A 23832-nucleotide genomic window follows, 5' to 3' on the forward strand; every position below is an offset into this window, starting at 1 on the left:
TAACTGATATGCGATTTCCAGGTGAGACCTTCATCAATATAAATACCTAAGAACTTAACTTCTGTTACTTGCTTGAGGGGTATACTGTCAAGTGAAATTTGGGAGCTCATGCGGACAGATTTTTGTTTGGGTTTAAATATAACATAATTGGTTTTCTTTATGTTAACAGAAAGTTTGTTTGATTTCATCCATAAGCTAATCTTAGTCAGTTCACTATTCATTACAGAGGCAACATGATCAGGGTCTGAATTGGAGTAAAAGATACTAGTGTCATCTGCAAAGAGCAGGCATTCTGCCAGTCTGGTTGTTTTGGGAAGATCATTGATATATAATATGAAAAGTAAAGGGCCTAATATGGAACCCTGTGGAACACCGCATCTAATTATCTGTTCGGAGGAACGGGTATCGTTAATCTGGACGAATTGGGTACGGTTGGAGAAATAACTTTTAATCCATTGCAATGCTAGTCCACAGACACCATAATGTTCAAGTTTCTCAAATAAGATTTGGTGGTCTAGCGTGTCAAACGCTTTAGAAAGGTCAAGAAAAACACCTGCCGTGATTTCATTTTGGTCAATGGACGTTGCAATTTTATTAACAAGGTAAGTTAGCGACAGCGCAGTGGAATGGTTTTTACGAAAACCAAACTGGAGTTGGTAAAAGATATCATGGCTATTTGCGAATTCTACTAGTCGATTGTGCATGACCTTTTCGAAGAATTTCGAACAATTAGGAAGTAGTGAGATTGGTCTGTAATTAGTGAATAAATCCGGTTCATCACCTTTAAATACAGGAATCACTTTGGCAAGTTTTAGCTTGTCTGGGAATATTCCTTTGGAAAAGGATAAATTAATAATATTCTTAAGAGGTTCCGATACTACTTCAAAAGTGTTTTTGATAACATACATAGAAATATCGTCATATCCTGGGGCTTTCCCAGACTTCATGGACATACAGATTCCATTCAGCTCTTCAGTCAACAGTCGTCGGCTTCAAAATCAGAGACTCATTGAACTGATCATTCAAAAAAGAGTGGAAAGAAGAGTTAACCGGAGGTATTTTCGCTGCTAAATTAGGTCCTACGTTAGCAAAATAATTACAGAATCCATTTGCTATTTCTACAGGGTCGGTAAGAATGCTACCATCAGATCTAAATGACGAAGGAAAAGGAGGTCTACATTTACGCTTGTTGATAACTTCATTGATTAATTTCCAGGTCTCCTTTAGGTCATTTTTAGCCGAAGCAAACCTTTGGTCATAATAATGGCGTTTGGCAATTCTAATGAGATGGGTTAATTTGTTTCTGTAAGACTTATATTGTAACTCCCTCGTTGGATTAGGTGATCTCAGTAATTGTCTATACAGCTTGTTTTTCTTTCGAACAGAAGCTAATAAAGATTTGGTTATCCATGGGGAATAAGGCCTTTTACAATTCTTAACTTTATGAGGCTTCAATGGGAAACATAAATTATAAAGCCGCGAATATTCGGACAAGAATTTATTGTAAGAATCATTGGGGTCTTTATCATGTAGAAGTTCAGTCCAATCGACTTGAGAGAGGCGAGTTTTGAAATTATTTAAATTTGCCGTAGAGAAGTTTCTCACAGGTCGGTTGCCAATTCTTTTATGAACATGAACAAAAGAGTCATCAGAGACATAGGCAAATACTGGTAAATGATCGGATATGTCACTTATGACAATGCCTTTTAAAACGCTAGGTGAGAAATGATTTGTGAATATGTTGTCAATTAAAGTGGCCGAGTGTGCAGTAATACGAGTTGGTCTGTCGATTAGAGGAACAAACATGTGCGAAAACAGACAATCAACAAATTCTTGAGTGTAAAAGGTTCTACGTTTTCTGCAGTGCTTTGCACCCTAGTAAAAACGTCGGGTTTTCTTCCATAAACGGCTGTTTTGCAGTCTATTGCCTAAAACAACACAGTTTTCACTGACCATAGAAGACAAATTCTTCACCAATAAAGCTAGCGATGAAGTCCTTCGCAGATGTCTTTTGAAACATTATCTTTACCAACAAGGAAATCCTTTCCAAAACCTAGTGGCTACCCAAAGTTAGCCGAATTTCCTGACTTTTCACTACTTAGAATATAATTTTCCTGACTTGGCCGACCTTGAGAAACATGTTTTTCCATAACCCTAAAATTAAAGGAGTGGGCCACTGAAGATGCAGTTTTAAGTGGTATTTAATTAGTGTATCACTGTACTCCTCCTTCCCTTCCAACTTGGTCAGCCTTGAATCTAGCTAGGACTCAAAACCATGGGCCAAGAAAGCCTCGTCCTTCTTTACACTGCAATTGCATTTATCACACTTACATCTGCAATTTACTGTACTAGCGCTCCCCACCCCGCCCTCTTCCTGGCTCTTGAATTCTGATCAGTCTTCCTTCACAGCCTGTTTACCAATAAGTGCTCTCATTTAACAAACACAGTCGATTATATATCTCCAGGGATAATGGCAACAGAAAATATGAAACAAACATTAATAAAGTAGTCCGAAGAGCAAAAAATTGTTGGCTTATTCCAGGGAAAAGACTGAAGCACTGTATCATTTTTCTTTTCTCACCACTAAATCTTCTTCGTGGAAAACCAAGTGAATGGTGAATCCCCTTAAATGTACAGGTTTCACTGAATCTGCACCCCGTTCGGTTCTTTTGGTCATATCTGATGCAAGGTCAAATTAGAAGGTCACTCCTCTTCTCCTTCCTTGGGACTTCCTTGAGGAGAGGCCCTGATATGACAGACGCTGTCCGGTCTCACGAGGATACATTTTACGTAGGCCTACATAAGGTACTGACCTAAATCACGGTAACCTTGCAACCAAGTACAGAAGAATGACGCTCTTGTCACGTTTGCATTTCTCATTGGGCATGTGCGAACCGTTTTGTGTGGCCTAAAACCATGTGACACAATTTGCTGAAAACTAATTTGCGCTACATAATGATCGAAAAATAGTTGCAGTATTACCGCAATTGATGCGCAAAATGGCAGCAGGTTTTCCTTTATTTTTTGGTAGTTATGTTGGTAGTACTTTGTGTAAAACGTATGAAATATGGACAACTGTTTATATTTACAGTGTAGATAGAAAAGAAAAGCCGTAAAGAGCTAAGAAATGAAAGCAGGAAGACATTTTCGTAAATATATGTTTTTTATTGTTTCTGTTTCTGAGTTATTGACTTAAACGTCTGCTGAATATGGTCACAAGTGTTGAAAAAATCTACAATGGTATCACATGCAGACCCTCACAAGTTTACGCAATTTCCCATCAATACTTAGTTGTGGAATCAAGTAAAATTAAGAGGGCAAGAGGATGGTGACCTTTCAGATCATAGCAATGACTTCATTTCATGAAAACCAAACGATTAAAAAGCAAACTGGTTTAAAACGGCATTTAAAAGCAAGGGACGTAACGAGGTGAGCCATTAAGGGAAACCTAGAACTTTAAGCCATATTCATTTGTGACCATGAAGTGCCAAACTGAATTACACAAACAGTCATTCTACCCTTAGAGCTGTTATTATGATTGGAATGTATAGGCTTTGTAAGATCCACAGGCAGCCCACAAGCAGTTGGGGGCCTGATTTCTGACCTTGCGTGATCTACTGACACGTAGCTAGTGACCTCACCCAGCTAAAAAACCTCTGTCAAAAGAGATAGCTGCACTGGAAAATAAATTGGAGCTGTGCTGCAGTTCTTTTTTTGTGGAATCAGGCCAAGGGTCCAAGCGTGTGCCATGATCGTGGACTTATAATTTGCATTAAAACACAGAATGCACTGGTGACAAACAAAAACCTCGTTACCACCCTGAAAAGTGTTTCATTAGGCTCAAAGCTACATGAACAACAAGCAGGTGCTGTTTTCACACTTTTGACCTTCGGCTCTTATACAGAGATGTTAATGTTGGCTACTAATTATTTGCTTTCTATATACAGCGTACAATGTATCTAACACACAGCTTCCTGTACGGAGTGTGGATGAGGCCATTTTTCTATTCCTAGAAGATACTGGTCATTGTTTTGGTAGAATTTCATCATCTCCTCAAGGTTTCTATTACCATCAACAACCTGAAAAATATAATTGAAATTTAGAAATTAATAAAGAAGCTTTGAGGTGCAGGATATTTTTCAAGGGATTGTGATGATTATTCTACTTGTCAAATTGATATCCTTAGCATATGCAAGGGTGAGCCTTGGGCATCAATTTGAACAATTTTCATGCCAAGGTAAATGGGAGTTGGCATAAGTGTCTGTTTTGTTTTGAAACTTATAAAAATCCTATTTTGACATCTCACTCCAACCTTAAAAAATTAAAGAGAACTGTCATACTCTATTGTAGCTTAGCCCCTAGTTACATCAGTCTCTTTGTTTTCTTGCCGTTCCAGACATAAAGATTGTGGAGAGTAGCTGATCACAATTTTCTTCGCGCTGCTTAATGCTAGCTGTAGACCTGCAACAGGCTAAGTACTTTTTTCAAGCTGACAGAGCAAAACAATTTGTACCATTAATTTTTCTGACCAAATGGTTCAAAGGCTGCCTGCTATTTGATGTCTGCACACCCCATAAAATTATACCTGTAACTGGATATATAATAAGGTTGTAGTGACTGATCACTCCATCCCTTGCTTTTACATTCGCCTTAATTGCCTCACTCAGTCCTAGAATGGTACACTGGCAGAATTAAGGACGGTGCCTCCTAATACAGCAGTATTTCTGCACAGCTACTGTAATTCACAAAGAAAATGGGGGTAGCGTGGCATCTTTTAGAGATAATTAAGCAAAGAACTGTATGGCATTTATTTTTACAAATTGAAGCTTTATTATCTCTGAAAAATGCATGGTTACCCCAAATTAACTTTTTGGATACCAAGAGCACTTACTAAGTTCTGCTTTCTCTGCATAGGTTTAAACCATGCAAAAATATCCTTGTATTAGTAGGCACCACACATAGGAAACCCAAGTATCTTGAGATGCGCAGAATGTATGCACAGTGACAAAAGTAGGCACCGTCCTTACCAATACCTGCTGCGGAAACCCAACAAAATGCCAAGGTAACCTTGCATTGGACTATAGTGTAGCATCCCATCGACGAAAACAACTGATGACCCCCATCCTCCCCCTAACAGTCAGCCACTTGTCCCACCAGCAAACAGCAAACTTCAGTACAATACATAGCTTGTCTAACTTTACTATATTTTGTGGTCTGATATTGCAACAAATAAAAATACCTCATGGTTGTCAAATGAATTCAATTGGGCAACGTAAACTGTGTTCTTACCATGACGGGGGCAGGAATAGGGAATTTCCCTTGAATCAGCCACTCCTCATGTCTTTCGTGTAATGCAACCAGAAGATCCTGACAATGGATGTTGATAAGAAAATAATATTATTGAAGGCCACAAGCAAACAAAACCAACAAAAAAATGTCCCAAACTGCACTATAGGTTGAATATTCCCCTTAACATGTCAATTACATACTAATCATAACCTACCATGGGAAGGGTTTTTTCTTCACTTCGACACCTTGCCTTTATTCTGTTCATGCATGTTTCAGGTGACGTCCTCAAGTAAACTACAAATTAAATAAATGTAGGTTAAAGATTATTAAATATTGTTGAAACCCTTAATACTCAGACACAGGTAAAAGTGAAGAACAGCTCACCTCCACCGACTGTCGGTCGACTGTTGGCCGACAGACTACCGACAGGCTACCAACAGCTTACCAACAGCTTACCGACAGGTTACCAACAGTCGGAAAAAAACTGACCAAAACACTAGATTACCAACAGTTGGCCTGCAGTCCGCAAAAGTTTTTTAACTTACCTATACTCTACATACTTATTAAATTAAACCAAAACGAGAAGCGAATTTAGCACGTTCACCTAAAATTTGAATCGCCCTGAATCGACTGTCGGCCGACAGTTGGCCAACAGTCAGTGTAGGTGAGCTGTTCTTCACTTTTACCCAGACACCCAAGGAACAGTGTGGAGTAACTGTATTAGAAAAGTACATGTATTGGCATTTTACAGCAGTTGGGATTTGTATGAATATTGGCCTGTCTGGGGACAGTACTAACAGCCAGTGATTTTGCCCCCTTCATGCAAGACCCCCCAAGACACTTTTGGGCTTCCATGAGCTAAGCTCTTTCTGCCTATATACTAGTGTGTGAAAAAAAAATGGATTTATCAGACAAAATAAATTAACATCAAGTACATTCCCATGTATCTGAACACATCATTATTTTTCACATGTACAGTGCACATGTATGTAAAGGGATCAGCAATTTCATTATATAATTCAAATACAAGTTTCTCTCTCTCTCTTTCTAAATGTCAATCAATGATCAGATCTTTCTCACACCATCTTTGGATTAATTCTCAAAAAATTTCTGGAATATTTTTCAATAGGTGGTAATGTTTTGAAACTTCTTCTAAAGTTTATCTTCTTAATAAGCTTGCAATTTTATAAAAGTAAACCAAACAAATTAAAAAGTACATGTGGTCACTTAAAAATTACCTGTGAGCTTGACAGTCTACTAAGTATTATAAACTCAGGCTGGTTTCATTAAGGCCAGGCTGGGCACCGGGCAAATTGACAGTCTGTAAACACAACTTTGCCCGGTTGCCTTTAACATCTCAGCTGACTTTTTCCATAAAATATGTTCATACCTAAGCAACTCTCTTGCCTGGGTGCACTTATCTGTTGCCTGCCTGCCTGTTCAAAATCTTATGAAACCCCAGTGCTTACTTATCAAATCCAGCTTAGGTTGCTGCCTCTTAGTTATCCACTCAAACCACTGATTATGCACAGCATGTTCTGCTTTTGACATCATGCCACTGAAGACAAGAAACAAAAGTATATAACTGTAAGGAAAGTTGTTACAATACTACATGCATTAGTACCAAACTCACTGGCAGCCCATGTAATCCCTGGGCTTTTAATACTACTTTAGAGGGGATTTTGAGGGGCATTAATGTACTGTTCCACATAATCATTGACTACGACATACGGCATTGACTTTTCAGTTAATCAATAGGAAATGAAAACCCTTACATGTGTAGGGTATAAAAAAAAAAGAAATACAACACATCTGGAGTAATGAGGACACCGCTCAGTGATGGCATGAGTAGAGCAACTAAATTAAAGGTAAATGTGACAGTGAACCTTGTACAATTGCATTTTATAGCTGGACAGTTGTCAAACCAAGGCCAATGGGCAAAGCTGTACTTAATATCGATCTAGACAATGCAAGACAGAAACTAATTATAAGACAAAGACTGCCCACAGCGTATTACTCAGAAAGTGTGAACTATTGTTGTAACTAGACAGTTGCCAAATGCTACAATAGAACCGAACAAAGGAATAAAGTACAATTGTTGTCTACCAGTTGTTATAGTAAGCAAAGGGCCAGGAAGGGCCACATTCCGATTTTAAGTGTATTTCACATTAATATTTTATGCTGTAAAACTTTCTGTAACAGTAGAACTTATAAATGGAGGCCTAATTGTGGAAAAGAAAGTCCAAGAATTAGTGGAGATGAAAGCCTCTTTCAGAGCAATATCTGAAGTGAAGGGAATAGGGTATAAGAAGTTAAATATTTTCATACCTCTTACAAAGGTTGTGTTCAAAGCAATAATAGCCACTATAAACACTCCTCTCTATCATTTTGACTGGAGTAACCTGTTGCAAAATAAGAAGCAATGAAACTACATGTTCATTATTTGACCCAGAGTAACCTACAAGAATGGCAGAAATTCAAAGTTTAACTCAAAACTGATTTGGTGGCTGTGATTTTAAACAAGAGGTGTGTGCAACTTTTTTTTAAAAACTTGCATATACTTTTTTCACTCAGCCTCCCCTTGGTAGACATTTTCAGAAACAATGATCAACAGGTGTTGAATGAAGATCAAAATGTAGTACATCCTACGATAGCTCAAATTATGCATACAATCTCCTTGTAACATAGTAGCATTATTACGAGTTACATGCAGACATGTTCAGTATCCTTCACTTTACTTATACTACAGCACAATCAATAGTGCATCACTTACATGCGGTTGCTTGTGAATTTTCATGAGGCTAAGAACAGCATAAGATTCAAACAAGTAGCTCCATCTTTGGCAGTCAGTGTAAAATAACTCCTTCAGAACAATAGAAACAGCACTGTTAGCTTCAAATAAATAAAATGAAAAATATAATTTTTTGTAGATTTGAGAATTCAAAATCTATTCACTGTCAGTAACAGGTCACAGGAGACTGGCTGGGGGAAGGCTCACTGTATGCCCAGAAGTTAAAAAGTGACATCTACATGTATCATGTGCGATAGTGCCCTCACGAACAGGGAAGCTGTAACATAAACCAATAGACCAATGCAGCAATTACCAACAAGATGTTCAATCAGCACAAATTTGAGTTCAATTATTTCATAATAAGATACAGAATATTTTGTTCAATTCTCATGAATTCACAATTAAAATAATGCCATGAACATTAGAACCCAAGAAATAGACTCACTAAAAGGTTTTTTCCACCAACGCTTTGCCATTTGTCTACAGGTTCCTCTAACACCTGTTATCAAAAAAAATACATTACATTATAGATGGCTCAACCCTGTGTACTGCACCCTTTTTTAAAGTACTGTACATGTGATGCTGTATCATGAGAAGTAAATCCAAGATTACTAATTTTGCTTTGTCGTTTAGATCACAATGTCCACCTCTCCAACGGCTTAGATATGTAAGCATAAAATGATTGTAATTACTTGTACAAAACAACTATTCAAAGAAGTATATATAGGGGATTTTTTTATCTCTCCACATGGGTTTTTCAAGTTGATATTCTTTGTTGACGAAAGTCTGCCTGCTCATTGTCTGGTTACACTTGTTAAGGGAAATCAACACTGAACCGCCGAGAACTCCCAACTTGTGACATGAATTAATTGGAATTTCTAAATCAATCACAGGGTAAATAAATAATATAATAATTATTAATTAATTAATTACTATAGGCAGATTGCCCCAGCTGGCTGATCTGGTAACTCAAAGATCATGCTTAGTAAATGTGGACTATTCCCATGTTGTTGGCCTTACTTTACCCAGTACATTTGAGAGGATTGTTGATATACACTGTACAGGAAGGTTTTTGTTTCAGGCCGGAAGCCGGGAGGCTGAACCTTGTTTGACATGTAACATCCAGTACTTCACACCCAGGTCACACACAGTAGTTCACACACCAAAAACTAAATTTTTTTAAGTGTGAAAATTGGTTTATTTTGCATTCATTAATCAAAAATAGAGATGACTATTTTGCTCACTTATGTCACATACAATTGGTAAAAAAGAGATTATAATTCCTGTCATATTTAATAAAATCATTATACATCATTCCCCATCCAATCCCCTCCCCTGCCATATGTAAACCATCTGTCATATCCGGGATTATCCCACACTCTTTCTGATTGGAATCCATTTTGGAATCTACTAAAAAAACAGACAACTGCACGCAAACTGTTATTAATATAATTGTAATTGCCAAATCAAATATTTCATTTTTTGTGAACATTTTTTAATGCCTTAAACGACCTTCCCCGTTAACCAATTCCGGTCCAGGGAATGCAGGAAATTGTATTTAGAAAGTCTAATTTAAAAAATTTCCTGGGGGAGCATGCCCCCTGACCCCCCACCAAGAAGATCGTGCCTCAGGCACTCAATGTTTGGGCCTTTATCACTCAAGTCAAAAGTCCACCTGTTTACTCTGAATCCTGTACTTTAAATTGCTACCAAAAACCCTGCATGTAGGCTTTATTACTTACCTCTACTAAGGGATTTTTTCTAAAAAAGTTCAGCAAAGTAGTTTTACCACTTCCAATGTTACCTTCTACGGCAACCTAAAATTAATTAGAGATCAAGGATTATATGATTTGGGAATGTTTGCACCTGGATAAATTGTGGAGATTGCTCAAAGTCAATGAAACATGGAAGCACAGGCATGGTATTTAATTTATTTTTGTATGTCGGACATGAACACCAGTGTCTTTGTCAATATTCATCAACTCTCCCTGATTGGTTTTGTTTTCACTTCCTGCACTGGTTGTACCGGCTCTCTGAGTGGTCTAAATTTTGTTCACCTTTTTTGGCAAAGGACTGGTTTTTATAGCATCTGCATTTCATGACACCTAAAGCCACGTTCAGACTAGTTGCCCGTTCCTGGTTCTTGGGCACGGGCATTAGTCTGAACAGAGCTTTTTGTCGGTGCCCGAGCAAAAATCTGGGTAAAGTGCCCAGGCATGGGCACTGCCTCCAAAGGTAGTACTCGGGCACCATTCCTGGGCATGGGCCTGAACATGATTTTGTCAGTTCCCATGTTTTTTCCTCATGCTTCCCTACGATACAGCAAACAAAATAGCGGGCGAAAATTGATGAACGAGAACACGATTGCTCCTTGGGCACCAAGCAGTCTGAACAACATCCTTTTTAGTGCCCAGGCACAGAGCCCTGGCACGGGCACCTGGTCTGAACAGGGCCTAAGTTCACAAGCTTCTGCTTCGTGTAGGAGGTGGGCCTTGGAAAAAGAAAAGAAACTCCCTGACCTTGAAAGAGATTTGTTTTGTTCTGATTTTTCTCTGATCATAATACCTCTTATATTATAACAATTACAAATTTTAAAAGACGGATTATTATGCCGTACCGTTATGTTGGTCTTTGGTGCTTCTTCCATCATTGAACAATCCATTGCCATGGACTCGGGTTGATTTATACCGAGCATATTTCTACAGCGTCCAATTGCAACAGGGTACCTGCACAAGACCAATAACTCACTGCACAACACAAGAAGGCTTTGGTTGAGAAGGAGATGACTTGAAAGGTTCATTTGAACATTCAACATGTTGGCGCTATAAGACATACTGTGACGTTGTTGACTCAGTTGTTTTCTTTTGTCGTTCAACGTGTTCACTCCGTTGAAAACGTTGAATATATTCCACGATCGCTTTATAAGCCATATCAATTTGACAGTACTAGGAACATTTGATGACGATGGCCAAATGTTGAACTGTGTGTCAATGGCATTTTCAAAGGAAAAACTGTGATAATCGTGAACTGAACTAGTCTAACTATTGTAGCTTCGATATTCACAAAGCAAAGTTTCGCGCTTAATTAGTCAAAGATACAACACAAATAGCATTTAAAAATCACCCCCTTGAAAAAATCATTCAAAGATTCCTTACTAGATCAACATCAAAACAGTTGAACGCAATTTTAAAGACTTACCCGTGCACAACGGACAAAAACAACGTAACGCAACAAATATAAATGGCGGCACTGAAATCAAAATTTGGCGCCAAAATTATGGAACTAGGGGCGCGAGAAGCCTGGAGCGAACAACCGTGAACGAGACCTCGCCCCAAGTCATCACCTGTTGTTCGAGGAGCCAGTGGATAAGATAAATCGCTACATCCGCTGAATAACGTTATTACTACTTTGGGCCATAGCCTGAGTACCAGGCATAATCGGAGAGGGAGAAGGTGACAGTCGGGGGGAGGGGTGGAGGGGGCATTGCTATTGAACTGGACTGGGATTTTCTGTTCAAATGCCCAATTTTGGACATTCCAGGGTACTTGTGGATGGTCCATAGTCATTAACTCGGTCACTGAAAATGTGACAGAAGGCCCTGATTAATTAAAATGGTAAAAAGTACAGGCCTCCCTGATCCTGCTTACTTAGGGATACCCAACGGTTCATTTCGGTGGAATATCTGAGCGTTTATACCCTTCTCGAAAATTCAGATAAAATTGCGAAGAATTTCCATAGGGATCTAGAAAATCAAGCATTCTTTTGCTATACTTTTGACTCCATCTTCACTTATATTGCAAAAATATGGTTTAGATATAAACAATGTATTACGTGATGGAAGCCATAAAGTTGAAAGTTGAAAGAAAAACTAGCGTTTTCTCTAGAGAAAGGTAATTAAACTTTGCTGACGCTGAAAACATAATCCCTTTTCTTTTCGGAGGAGCAAATACGTCTGAACTTCGAAAAAAGGTCGCCTAGCATTTTCGGAATCAGAATCCATTCCCTAAAATTTTCGCCAATATAAATTTTGCAAAAATTACAGCTAAATAATCCAAACATATCAAACTCACAATCTAGGCTCTAGCACAGGCATTATTTTATTTTATTTTTTTATTTTTTGTCATTTTTCAGGGGAGCAGAGGCAAGTGCGAGTGACTCGCGGTCAGTGCTCGCCTGAAAAACGCAAAAAGAAAAAAAAATACCTGTTCTGCAGGCTAAAACAATTAGATATGTGATGCCTATTTGAGAGGGAACATTATTTTATCCCCAAATAGCTTTTTTTAGGGGGGCACATGACAGATACCGGGCACTTATTACAAAGTAGTTGTCTGTTGGAACATTTATGGCAATGGACTGAGGACGTCTGGGTAATTAGTCATTCTTGATATGGGTCAAGATCCAGTAACTGCTGATACTAAGCTCCCTGATTTAGGGGCCAAATCCAAAAAATGTAATCATTCCCCCTCCCACACCCACTGGACAAACCAGTGCTAGGTTTACAAGCAATATGGCCTTTGTATCTCCTTGAAGAGGTCTGAAAATTACTTTGAAGAAGTATATATTCAATAAAATCTTTCAAATTCAATTTTAATTATTTAACGTTGAATTGATATACAATAAAACTTAACTACATTGCATGAAGTTTGGGAATTTAAAACCAAAATTAAGTAAGTTTAGTGAAAACTTACACAAATCTGCATAAATTTTGAATAAAAGGTGTAAGATTTGCTTGTTCGTCAAAGTTAAGGCACTGAACAGACAGCTGAAAATGTGGTGTTATTAAAACTCCATAATTATTTGCCAAGGCTTTGTATTGTTCTATTGTCTTGTGTTTTTGTTTTACACTAAGACTATCTTGCTTTAATTTCTGTTATCCATCCTTGGAGACACAGGAGCAAACAGTGGGGACGAGTTAAAAAGTTTAAACAGGCAGGGAAAAATTTGATAAAGAAAAGTAAGGAGAAAAAGTAAGAGCTTGTTTCCCCTCGTACTTTTCTCCGTTAAATATTTTCCCACCGGTTTCGACTTCTTCCTCATCCCCACTACTTGCCACTGGGTCTTCAAGGATGTTTATTTTAAGGGTTCATACAGGTTTTGACTTTGAACACACATTTTTTAAACTTCTTCATCTTGAGCTTAAAATTGCCTTTCGAAAATGTTTTCAGCGAGTACCTGAAGTCCTCAGGTTTACACACCATTCTGCTAAAGCATCGTTTATCAGCTTTCAAACAATACTGGGGTCAAAAATGTACAGTCATGTACTCAGTGTTTTCTGGGGAAAGTTTCATAAAACACTACTTTACACCAGGCCCCGGTTGCTCAAAGAGCGAATAACTATCCAGTGGATAAGTCGCTATCCAGCAATGCAAATGTACTCCAACCAATGCTTTTGCTAAGTTTTCCACACAATGCCATACTTAAATTACACATCGCTTCTACTCTATTCCCAAAAATGTAGGGCTATGGGGAAATTCTTGTATACTTTTTTATGTGCTGGATAATGGCCTATCCAATGCATAAAATTATCTGCTCTTTGAACAACTGAGGTAAGGTGTTTTGCCCAGTCAATATCACTAACATGTTGTTTCAGAAAATATTCATTCACCTTCCTAAAGAAAAGTCGTTTGGTTTGAACCCCTCCCCCCTTGGAAATTTTGTTTTGGCTCTATGTACTTTCCTTTAAAGTTTTGGCTTTTCAACATTGGAAGTTTAACAGAAGTCATGTTTTATGTAACTCACCCCTGGTGACTATTCATGATAAAATAATGAAACATGGGATTACTATTACAAAACATTTACTATCTGGCAGGTCATTTAAAAAAAACCCTGAGCCATACAGTGATCACTGGCAGTAGACCTTTACCAAAAAGGCCATCATGATATTCTCAACAAGCCAGTCAAACCCTGTAATCAATCAACAGGGGTGAAAATTTGCATCCCCTCTCTAATATTGGCACATGGAAATTTTTACCCAAATGCATTTAGCATTCTACTCTTGATTTGCATACGAAACAGCCAAAAACTTCCTCATTTTATGTTTAAAACCGTGCTTTTAATCTTCTTGCATCCTTTGCAGAAAATGTTGTAAGTAATACAGCTGTACCTTGCACATTGCAGAATATCAATAATCATGGTATTTTTCGGAAAGGCCTACTCTTAATACCACTTCCAATGGTATTACATTAGCAATAAATATTTGTACATAGTTGGAATTTCTTCCAAAAAATTAACTAATATTTAATATTGGAATTGTGATGAAAGTAATGTTTACTGTTTTTTAAACAGAAGACTGAGAGATAATAAATTTCATTGCAGCATAAGCGAGAATGATTTACTTGGGCCAATTTAATAAACTTTTACACTTGTAGTTGACAAACTACACCCCTGTAATTACACATGTATGTAAAAAATAATCTCAATAAACATTATTAGTCTTTAATAAGGATTATTGAAATCATTTTTGAACTCTTTATTGAGTTTTTTTCTGTAAAAGCAGTGCCCTGACTGTAAAATACAAGTGTGAAAAGTTTTATTAAATTAATTGGTCCTTGGATAATATTAAATGTAGCTAAAAAGTAGAATAATTATTCACTTAAACTAACATTTACAGGTTCAAGTCCGCAGTGATAATAATATAAAAATCTCTATAAATGTCCTGTTATTCTGTTTTTGAGCCACTTATACCAAGCAATATTTGACTGTTTGTTTCATAGAACTGGAACATATCTTGAAGGCTTTGATTTCCATCTACCACCTTAAAATGAAAAATACAATACAATACAATCTTTATTTGCCATTATACGTAAATATAAGTTACAATAATTAATTAATTATATAATGATTAATGGTGAAGAAACCTAATAAAAACCATTATAAGGCTGTTAAGCTTAGGTTCAATCACAAGAAAAGACAGGATGAATAAATTTAGACAACAGATGTAGTAATCGTGTTGGCAAGAACATTTGCAATCAATAGTAGCATTAGTAATTATTGTTGATAATGGATTTTTTTAAGTTTTTTTCTGAAGGATGCAACAGACAAAGAGTTAGTAATCTCAGATTCAAGTAAGAGAGCTGAAAAACATTGGACCTTGATTTTAAAAAAATGGAAAATTGCCAGATATTTGTTACGATGGTAGACAAAGGGAATTTGCATGACACAGGACTGAGATGCAACACTGGGCTGAATAATGATAATAATAATAATAATAATAATAATAATAATAATAATAATAATAATAATAATAATAATAATAATAATAATAATAATCTTTATTCCTCCTAAAATAAAAAGACAGATCTTAAGTCACGTTTGCAATCGTAAAAAATAGTAAGACTAAGCCTATTTACAAACATTCTTTTAAAAATCTATCAGAATTACATGTAATTTCCAGGCGGTAGGCAGTTCCGTTTCCAACAAAAAACAAAGCAAGCAGACTCATTATCTCTTCTATCACATAGAAATACTGATGGTCTCCAGAAGACAGTCATGTTAAATATGCTAAGTACTGTAATGAGTGAATACGTGAACTAAAGGTTTGATTTACTTACCACCACTGGAGCAGGAACAGTGAACTTGCTCTTTTTTATGAGCCAGTCTTCATATCTCTCATGTAAGGAATTTAAAAGCTCCTGAAAACAATCAGAACATGTTTTGAAAGAACATTAATTTAATTTAACTGCTCGTCTATTAAATGTGACCAATCTTTAATAACATTTTATTTGTAAGGTTACATTCATTGTGACAGTCATTGTCATAAGGACACTAAGTACAGGTGCATGCTGAATCAAAAGTGCCTCATTACCTGAATACAGTTACGTTTGTGACTGATTGCCACATGGACTGCTAGAAGTGTAAGTTCCATAATACATGCAATTATAGGACAGTGTAAAGGCCCGGCTAAACTTTCTAACACTGCTGCACAACAATTTTATTTTGTAACTTGGTTGAATAATGTTATAATGGTTTAGCATCCCATGTTACATGACGGATGTTAGAGTGATGTTAAATGTTAGCCACACGTCCAACATTGTCACAGAACAAACTAATAATGTTGTACAACAATGTTGTAAGAGCCATAGAAAACTCACACAACATGCTCCAAAATTTCATTTCCAATCAGGAAGAAAGTGAGCTTTGCTGAATATGTGTACAATGTAATCATTACACAAGGTAATGTGAAATAGTTACTAACAGTGGTTCTTGGCTTTTATTTCTAAAAATTGTGACAATCCTTTCAAAAGATTTCATGCTGCATGTAACTTTGAGACAGGTTTTACTTACCATTGAGACTGAAGTTTCTTCATTTCTGCTTCTTTTCTTTATTCTTTCCATGCATTTTTCTGGTGATGTTCTTAGGTATACTGAAACCAAATTAAAAGTGGAATTAAGTATCAAAAACATTTTTGTTTTGAGGGGTTTATTAAAATGTCCTTGTCGCAAAAGAATGGAATCAAGTGCAAGAAGTTTTGCCAGAGGTCTAAGTGAATCAGTATATTGAACTACAGGCTGAGGTGCTTTCCAATAAGCAAAAAAAAAAAAAAAAAAAAAAAAATTCAGCTGGAAATTTAAGATACTTTCCATGTTAAATGGAAAGGCCTTTTTTCAGTAGTTCCAAACTTGCAATCTCATTGGTTGATTGAAAAATGTACATGATTGTGCAATGATGATACAAGAAACCAACAAAAATGGAATTTTTTTTGTGTGTGCAAATGGAACTGTGATTTTCGTGGAGTACTGTACCTCCAAAGGTTTTCTGTTTGTTCCAGAATATTCATTTTTGCTCTGCACATACCTGGGGTACTATCTGCATATCAACCAGTAAAACTAAACTTTTTTATTAAATGAATTTAGCATATGCCCCCGGTGAAGGTGCATATCATATTATTTGTACACTGTAAGCTCTTGATGGAAATGCCTATTGAAGAAGCTTTAATTTACAAAACTGTCCTCTTGGAGTAATCATTGGAAAGAAGTAAGTGAGATTCTGTTCCTCCTTAGACACTGACAAAACAAACGAGTATGAAGTCATGTTTGTTGAACACTACAAACCTATTAAGTCTAGGTGAGGCTTCTCATGGGACATGAGGTATTCAAACCACTCCTGGAAGATAGTGTACTCTACTGTAGACAATGTGCCACTATGAATAAAGAATATAAGACAAGGAAGGGAATTAGACTTACTACTGTCATATGAAAGTTCTGCATAAAAACTAAACAGATATTACAGGTATTCTGCTAATTGACAGGAATTGATAACTGCATTACAGGGTTGCCACTCAAATACAATGCAAGTGTTCTGGGTCATTGCTGACTATTTCATACATTTACTGACTTCTTGTTATCAATAAATGAAAGCTTGAATGCTGGAAGCTTTCTCCATGGCAGTAAGCATGGAGTAAATTCAACAATCTCAAACCTCCTGTAGTGTGCTACCCAAGCGCGAGATTACACTGTATCCCTCAAGTGGTAAATGACTTGAGTGTGATACTGTATTTGGACTGCTGCAATGAATGTTGCACTGCGGTTCCAGGATTGGACTTACATTTTATCAGTCTTTCGAGGTTCCACAGAGCCTCAATGTTTGCATACACATACTTGGTAGACAATCATTACTCACTCATGAGTAAATGAGTGATTTCCAATTGGTCGAGGATCAATGGCTAGATCTCAAAATGGGGTGCTTGTTTGAAGGGGGGAGGGAGGGGGGGCTTCATAGAGGATGGGCAGCTTGTCAAGGAAATACAGTGGTAAAGTACAAACAGATATAGTTGTACCTATAGTCCTGCTTTTCAAACCTCCTTTACCTTTTGTGAAGATTCTCCATAAAACAGAACCTTGCACTGTAAGCACTTCTCTCTAATAGCCTCACAGGTGAAGTCTAAAGAATGAAACCAAAATTGGCTTTCACTAAGTCAAAGTAGACTACAAGTCTACAACATTATTATGTGGAAAATTCATGTACTATTATCTAAACATTTGTCCCCTTTCACCCTTTGAGTCAATGATGTACTCAAGCATCATTGGCAGCGTGCAAAGAAAGTCGTGTCCGATAGCCCGGGGCTAGTGGATTCTGACCATCACTTGCCCGACGGGCAAGTGAAGTTTTTGGGAATAAAAATTAAAAAATTACTGTAATTACTTTTATTAGCATCTTGTGATTTTTTTTTCAGGCTAGTTAAAATGACTTTCGGGCTAGTACATGCTAGCCACAGCTTGCCTGAAGGGCAAGCTGTAAAGATGACTTTCTCTGCACCTTGATTGGGTTTGTGTATCAACAGTATAAATCCTGAAAGGATACAACTTCAAAAGCAGCTTGGCACCATTTGCTTTTTAATGGCTACAGTGTATGTACGGATAAGTGAAAGAGTTTGCTGAATTTATTTGTTGTTCCACCAGTGTACATGAACCAGAAGAAGATCGAAGAAGAGTGGTGTCAAGTGCAGGAGAATAAAGACACTCATCCCGGTCCAAGTTGGGGAGGAAAGATTGTGTGATGAGCCAAAAGAGCCTATGCAAGGGAGGCTGCCATGCTTGTGCTTAAGCAGCAAAAAAGTGGACATCATACCTGCGGTCTGTGGTGTACTTCCATCATTGTAAGAAGGACATACGACTCAAACAAGTAACTCCATCTTTTTGGATCACTGTACATGAGATCCTAAAACAAAAAGATTGTTTTATATAGCTTATTTTGGCTTATAACCTGTTCCTGTGTTCCCCTTTTATTAGAAATGCAAAACAAAACAAAAAAAAAAACAGTTTAACCTTCTGATTCATGGTAACCATCGAAAGTTGAGCACTTTCCATTTCAGGATTAAAAAAGGGGCTTCACTTCCAATGTGATTTCAGAGTTAACTGTATTGTAGCAACAGATGATCCAGGGGTAACTGTAGCTAGATTTCAAGAAGGATTGAACAATGCACCTTCAGGAATCATCTAGCTAAACAAAGTACAAAGGCAACCTAAGCAAATTTATAAAATCACCACGAAGCAGTCAGCTTCTGGACTTCAAGGGACTTACCAGGGTATTGGCACCATCAACATTCTGCCATTTTTTCACAGGTTCTTCAATTACCTAGAACAAAAAGAACGAGATCTTACTTCGATTGCAATTTAACAGTGCATAAAGATTTCAGCTTTCATTTTTATTTGTTCCATTCTGAACTATTCTCTCCTGACACTCCCTCAATAATGATCATGTTCTGAGTCGTTAGCAAAAAACGTAATCTGGAACTGGATTCATGAAGCCTTATTATGTATTTGTTTAAGCTTTTGTATTCAAGAATACCAAGAATAACTACATTAACAATAAGGTCATGAATCTGGCCCTTGTACATGTCCATTTAGGAATACCCCACTGACCAAATAACATTCAATTTCTTGGGAATCAATGTTAAAATCAATATTTTTAGATGTAGAATTACCTCCACCAGAGAATTTTGCTTGAAATATTTCAGAAGACTTGTCTTTCCACTTCCTATATTCCCTTCTATTGCCACCTTGAAAACAGAGTTTTTTTACGTCAAGGTCTATTTCCAACAGTATGTAAATTTGTCTAAAATTGTGACTTATTTGTTTACATTAAGTAAAGCATGCTTAGCAAAGATTGTTAATGTCAACGTACATTGTGATGTTATGGCTGTGTTCTAGGTTTTATTTAAAGAAGACCAACAACATTACTATGCTCAGGTAGTCACAGGTATGTTAAATGACATCCTTTGTTGAGCTATAATGTAAATTACTGTATATTAAGGACGATACTCCTCTAATTTCAATACAAACTATTACGATTATTTGTTAATGATTTTCGTCTTATTTAGATGCAAGTATTTCTTTGCCCTAATGGAAAAAATAAATTTACTTTTTTAAAACAAAATACAGAATACAGGTCCACTTTTGAAGATGCATAATTATCATATGTATACTGTATCACTCATTTGGCTTGAGAGTGGGGGAAAGAAAGACAAGTAATGTATATGTTGTGGTTCAATTTTTATCCTTGGTTTAAATTTTATTTCTCTTTGTTTTGGGATATGGTAATGTATGATAATGAGATTAAAACAATGGGAAATAAAAATTAAACCAAGGATAAAATTGAACCACAAAATATATGCATTAATTTTGGGGTTAATTATATTTTGTGGCTCCTTTGGCTTGGTAGTGAATGAAAGAAACAGGAATAATGAAATTGTAGGGGTATACGATTTCTTTTCAAAGGAACTGCCAAAATTTGGAAGCTTCAGATTAATTTTTCAAAAGCCTAGCCAAAAAAATCAACCTTTCTGATTTTTTCTTCAGCCAGCTGGCGACCAAATTTTGAAGGGCTGGATTTCTACCATCCTTAATTGGAGGGGGGGGGGGGGGTGGTGGTGACAGAATTTAAAAAAAAATAGAATGACCCACTGAGCAAGCTTGTTGGTAGATAGATGAGTTGCCCTGTAAGCTTATCTCAACTGTAGTTTAGCCCATTTTTCCTAAAATTTCAACCTTCAAGAAACTGATTGAGGTATTTCATATCTGGTGAACATTTTTATATAATCTTACATATTTTTACTTATATATGTTTCCACTTCAGTTTCTTATATTTTAGTGCATATTTTTTTACTTTTTTATAGAGAGAGTTGGCAGGTATGCTTACTGTGATGTTTCTGTTCACTGAATGACCGTTGCTTGCATGGAATCCGTTAGTTCCATTTCTGTTGCTTCCAATCATCCTGCTTGAAATAAAACCTAAAATTTTGAACAAATAAAACAACACAGTTTAGTATGTGAAGTTTGATTTAAAATAAGCGTATCACATGCACTGAAATATAAAAAAATGATCGCAAAATGATCGCATGATTCGAGCGCAGTGCAACAAACAAAATATTCAACTTGCCATAGCTCGCTTTTGGACGTTTTGAAGTTTTGAAGCGAGGAAACCAAGTAATTTAAAAGCCTAAAGGTATAGAAATCATTCTTATAAATTTAGACTTGTAAAACTATATCCACTCCTAAGCTAGTCAAAGTCTTCTACGGTTGTAAACAACAAGGGAACGAAACGACCCCATTCAAAACAAGGGTTTGGCGCCTTCTTCCAGCGCGCGAAAATCTTATGTCTTGCTAGAAACTAAAGCACACGAGAAATAGAAATGATATAATTTCAACTAAAACTCTACCAACCGAAAGGTGAAGGTTTTGCGTCCCGCATTTTCCTGTGTAAAAACTCTCTTCTGAACCAATTCAGGGAAGATAATTCATTCGTTTGAACTACGCGCGCAAACTTCAACCACACGAAGCACGAGTTCTCATTTTTGCCCAAACTTGCCCAAATGACATCAGCGCACAGCGAGAACGAAATAAAAAGCAAAATGTCGGCTAAATCATTAATTGAATTCACAAAGAAGCAAAATGAAAAAAATAATTTTACCATTACCTTTCAAAGTGGACTTCGGAGTTCTATAAAACAGCTCGAAAAACGGGTTAAATTTGAAATTCATCGCACATTTCGAATACGTCATTGTCTTTCAGCCAGCGGAGTCCTCATTGCCACAGCTGTCATATGTTGTCACGCTTCTGTACTTGTCACGCATTACAGTCCAGCACAGATCAACATCACGGCTTGTTACATGACCCAATAATCATTTCTGCTGGGAACAAAAATATACATATGCTTTTATTTAATAGTAGTTACATGAGAATAGCAAAATTTTAAAACTAAATTGCAATTTTTTAGTAGAGATCAAAAGTGGAACTTTTCACAAAGAAATCAATTTAACTCCCCAAATACAGTAGCTCTACTTAAAAAATGCCTCGATCTCCTTCAATCAAACGACATCTACCCGCTGAACAGATAAAAAGTTATGGACGGAACTTATCTGCTTGTTAATACATTTAGGCACATATTGCCTCCGAATTCCTGCTACTCAAAGTAATGGCGTAGTAATTATCGCTTCTCAAAGGTGTCCTACCTTTTATATAAGCTTAACTGCCCATTCACGTTCCATTTTCTTTGTCTGTTAGTTCAAACCACCTTCAAGGCTTTTTAGGCTGAGTGTTGTTGGTTTAGAAACGATGTACACCGTACGACCACGCTACTTTGATGGAAAAGATAAAGAGTAATTCACGTGTTTTTAAATTTTAAAAATACTGTATCCCAGTCTACCACCAGATACAGGAGAGAGGGAGCTTGGGTACGATATAGACGAGAAAAAGCAAGATGGCGTCCGAACGTGCCGTAAAGAAGTCAAACAGTTCTTTGTTTCTACAGATAAAGGAAGGGGTTTCTGACTGGGTACTTATGTCTCCGTCCTCCAAGGCAGCTATTTACTGGCTTTTTATCATGGTGGGATCTTTCATCCACGACTTTCTCCCTCTACCCCAATCGTATTTGTCATATAAGAGGAATGTGTTCAACGTGTACTTCGTCAAGCTTGGTTGGGGATGGACGCTTGGTCTTTTGATTCCTTTCATGAGTTTAACGTCATTCGAGTACACGTCGCGTAACCCGTCCAAGATGTTGAGGCACTTGAGCAGGTTGGCCATAGGGACGCTCGGTTGGTATTTTTGGGTAAACCTTTTTGTTTACATTGAGGAGTTAACCGGCTTGTGCGAAGGAGAAGAATCTATTACCTCAAAACGAAGTTGTCACTTGCAAGGATTTCACTGGGATGGTTTTGATATATCAGGACACGCGTTCCTTCTAACCTACAGTGCCCTTATCATTGGTGAAGAAATCCAGGTCAAACAGTGGCTGTCAGTCTTGGAAAGTGGGGAATCTCGCCGGCCAAACGTCTTACTCAACCCGCTCATAGACCTGTTTTTCACTTGCTCAAGTTTACTGTTGCTTCTTTGGGAGTTCATGCTTTTCTGTACCGCTGTTTACTTTCACACTGTTCAACAGAAGGTGCTAGGAGCTTTAATCGCCTTGTTCACCTGGTATGTGACCTACAGAGTTTGGTACAAAACTGAACTGTCCCCCGGTGTGCCATCTAATCGCGTTTGACTCATAAACTCTTTAGAATAAAATGTATAGATTATGACCCAAGAAAACTTAGCCTATTCCAGGCTCTCAGTTAGTATAGTAAAGTGGAAGTGTAAAAAGGGCGAGCGGAAGAAAAATGTAGGGGGACTTGGGGAGGGGGAAGAAAGAGAGCCAGTCTTCCTGCATTTTTCCTTTTGCTCGCCCGGGCTTACCCCTGCTTTATCAAGCAAGAGCCTGGGACAAGCTAAAAAAAACTCCACACTGTGACAGTGTTATGCTGGTCTCCCTAAAGCATGGTTCAAAAAGTCTACCAGTCTACAACCTTCCACTGCTTGAGCTTATACTTTAATATTACTATTAACAACTCTCACTGGTCCACTCTAGGCGACTTCAAACACAGTATCTCTAATCTAAACCATCAACCCTGTAATTTATACTCTTCTTTGGAGACTTGCATGAAGCAGGACCTTACAGTAATAAAGATCAACCCAAAACTGTGGGGAGTCATTATATTTTTCAAAGGTAATGGAGTGTGTAATGCAAGATTAGAAAATTATAAATTCTTGCACCATGCATTCCACTCTCTCTGAATAAACAACTTCTCACAGTCTAGATCGACTCTGACTGCTTGTGTTTTGACCACCAGATCTAAGCAACAGAGGAGGAGAGACTGTAATGCTAAAAATAACAATGACTTCATCGCTTACATTAAGCCATCTATTTCTTTATTTTCCTGTCCACATGGTCAGGTTAAAGGTTAATTCACCGTATGGAAAAATGTGGCAGCTGT

The 23832-nt window shown here is 37.2% G+C and overlaps 3 protein-coding genes across 7 annotated transcripts; 1 reads left to right on the forward strand and 2 right to left on the reverse strand.

The window, feature by feature from the left end:
- Nucleotides 1-3705: 3705 nt before the first annotated feature.
- Nucleotides 3706-11362, reverse strand: LOC146453027 (thymidine kinase 2, mitochondrial-like). 3 transcript variants are annotated; one of them, XM_085097126.1, is made up of 10 exons: nucleotides 11313-11358; nucleotides 10698-10827; nucleotides 9823-9897; nucleotides 8526-8579; nucleotides 8063-8152; nucleotides 7618-7691; nucleotides 6759-6847; nucleotides 5504-5583; nucleotides 5290-5367; nucleotides 3706-4079 (listed from the first exon to the last, which is right to left on the reverse strand). In XM_085097126.1, exons 2-10 carry the CDS (start codon nucleotides 10773-10775, stop codon nucleotides 3960-3962), a joined length of 738 nt encoding a protein of 245 aa, XP_084953252.1. In that variant the 5' UTR covers nucleotides 10776-10827; nucleotides 11313-11358; the 3' UTR covers nucleotides 3706-3959. The 3 variants fall into 3 exon arrangements, with proteins under 3 accessions (XP_084953252.1, XP_084953251.1, XP_084953250.1); XM_085097125.1 differs by having other exon boundaries at nucleotides 10698-10806; nucleotides 11279-11357; XM_085097124.1 differs by having other exon boundaries at nucleotides 10698-11362.
- A 1289-nt stretch (nucleotides 11363-12651) lies between these two features.
- Nucleotides 12652-22181, reverse strand: LOC146453028 (thymidine kinase 2, mitochondrial-like). 3 transcript variants are annotated; one of them, XM_085097131.1, is made up of 11 exons: nucleotides 22030-22181; nucleotides 21495-21705; nucleotides 20718-20809; nucleotides 19504-19578; nucleotides 19101-19154; nucleotides 18648-18737; nucleotides 17887-17960; nucleotides 17132-17220; nucleotides 16364-16443; nucleotides 15631-15711; nucleotides 12652-14834 (listed from the first exon to the last, which is right to left on the reverse strand). In XM_085097131.1, the coding sequence occupies exons 2-11, from the start codon at nucleotides 21577-21579 to the stop codon at nucleotides 14739-14741; spliced, it is 816 nt and encodes a 271-aa protein (XP_084953257.1). In that variant the 5' UTR covers nucleotides 21580-21705; nucleotides 22030-22181; the 3' UTR covers nucleotides 12652-14738. The 3 variants fall into 3 exon arrangements, with proteins under 3 accessions (XP_084953257.1, XP_084953258.1, XP_084953259.1); XM_085097132.1 differs by having other exon boundaries at nucleotides 21495-21708; nucleotides 22030-22176; XM_085097133.1 differs by lacking the exons at nucleotides 21495-21705; nucleotides 22030-22181 and adding an exon at nucleotides 21242-21392.
- Nucleotides 22182-22271: 90 nt separating this feature from the next.
- LOC146453029 (acyl-coenzyme A diphosphatase FITM2-like) lies at nucleotides 22272-23437 on the forward strand. The gene has a single exon (XM_085097137.1). The coding sequence runs from the start codon at nucleotides 22278-22280 to the stop codon at nucleotides 23061-23063; it is 786 nt and encodes a 261-aa protein (XP_084953263.1). The 5' UTR covers nucleotides 22272-22277; the 3' UTR covers nucleotides 23064-23437.
- Nucleotides 23438-23832: the final 395 nt, after the last annotated feature.

This window comes from Pavona decussata, unplaced genomic scaffold (assembly GCF_977016875.1).
Source record: "Pavona decussata unplaced genomic scaffold, jaPavDecu1.1 SCAFFOLD_353, whole genome shotgun sequence".
NCBI classification, from domain to species: domain Eukaryota; kingdom Metazoa; phylum Cnidaria; class Anthozoa; order Scleractinia; family Agariciidae; genus Pavona; species Pavona decussata.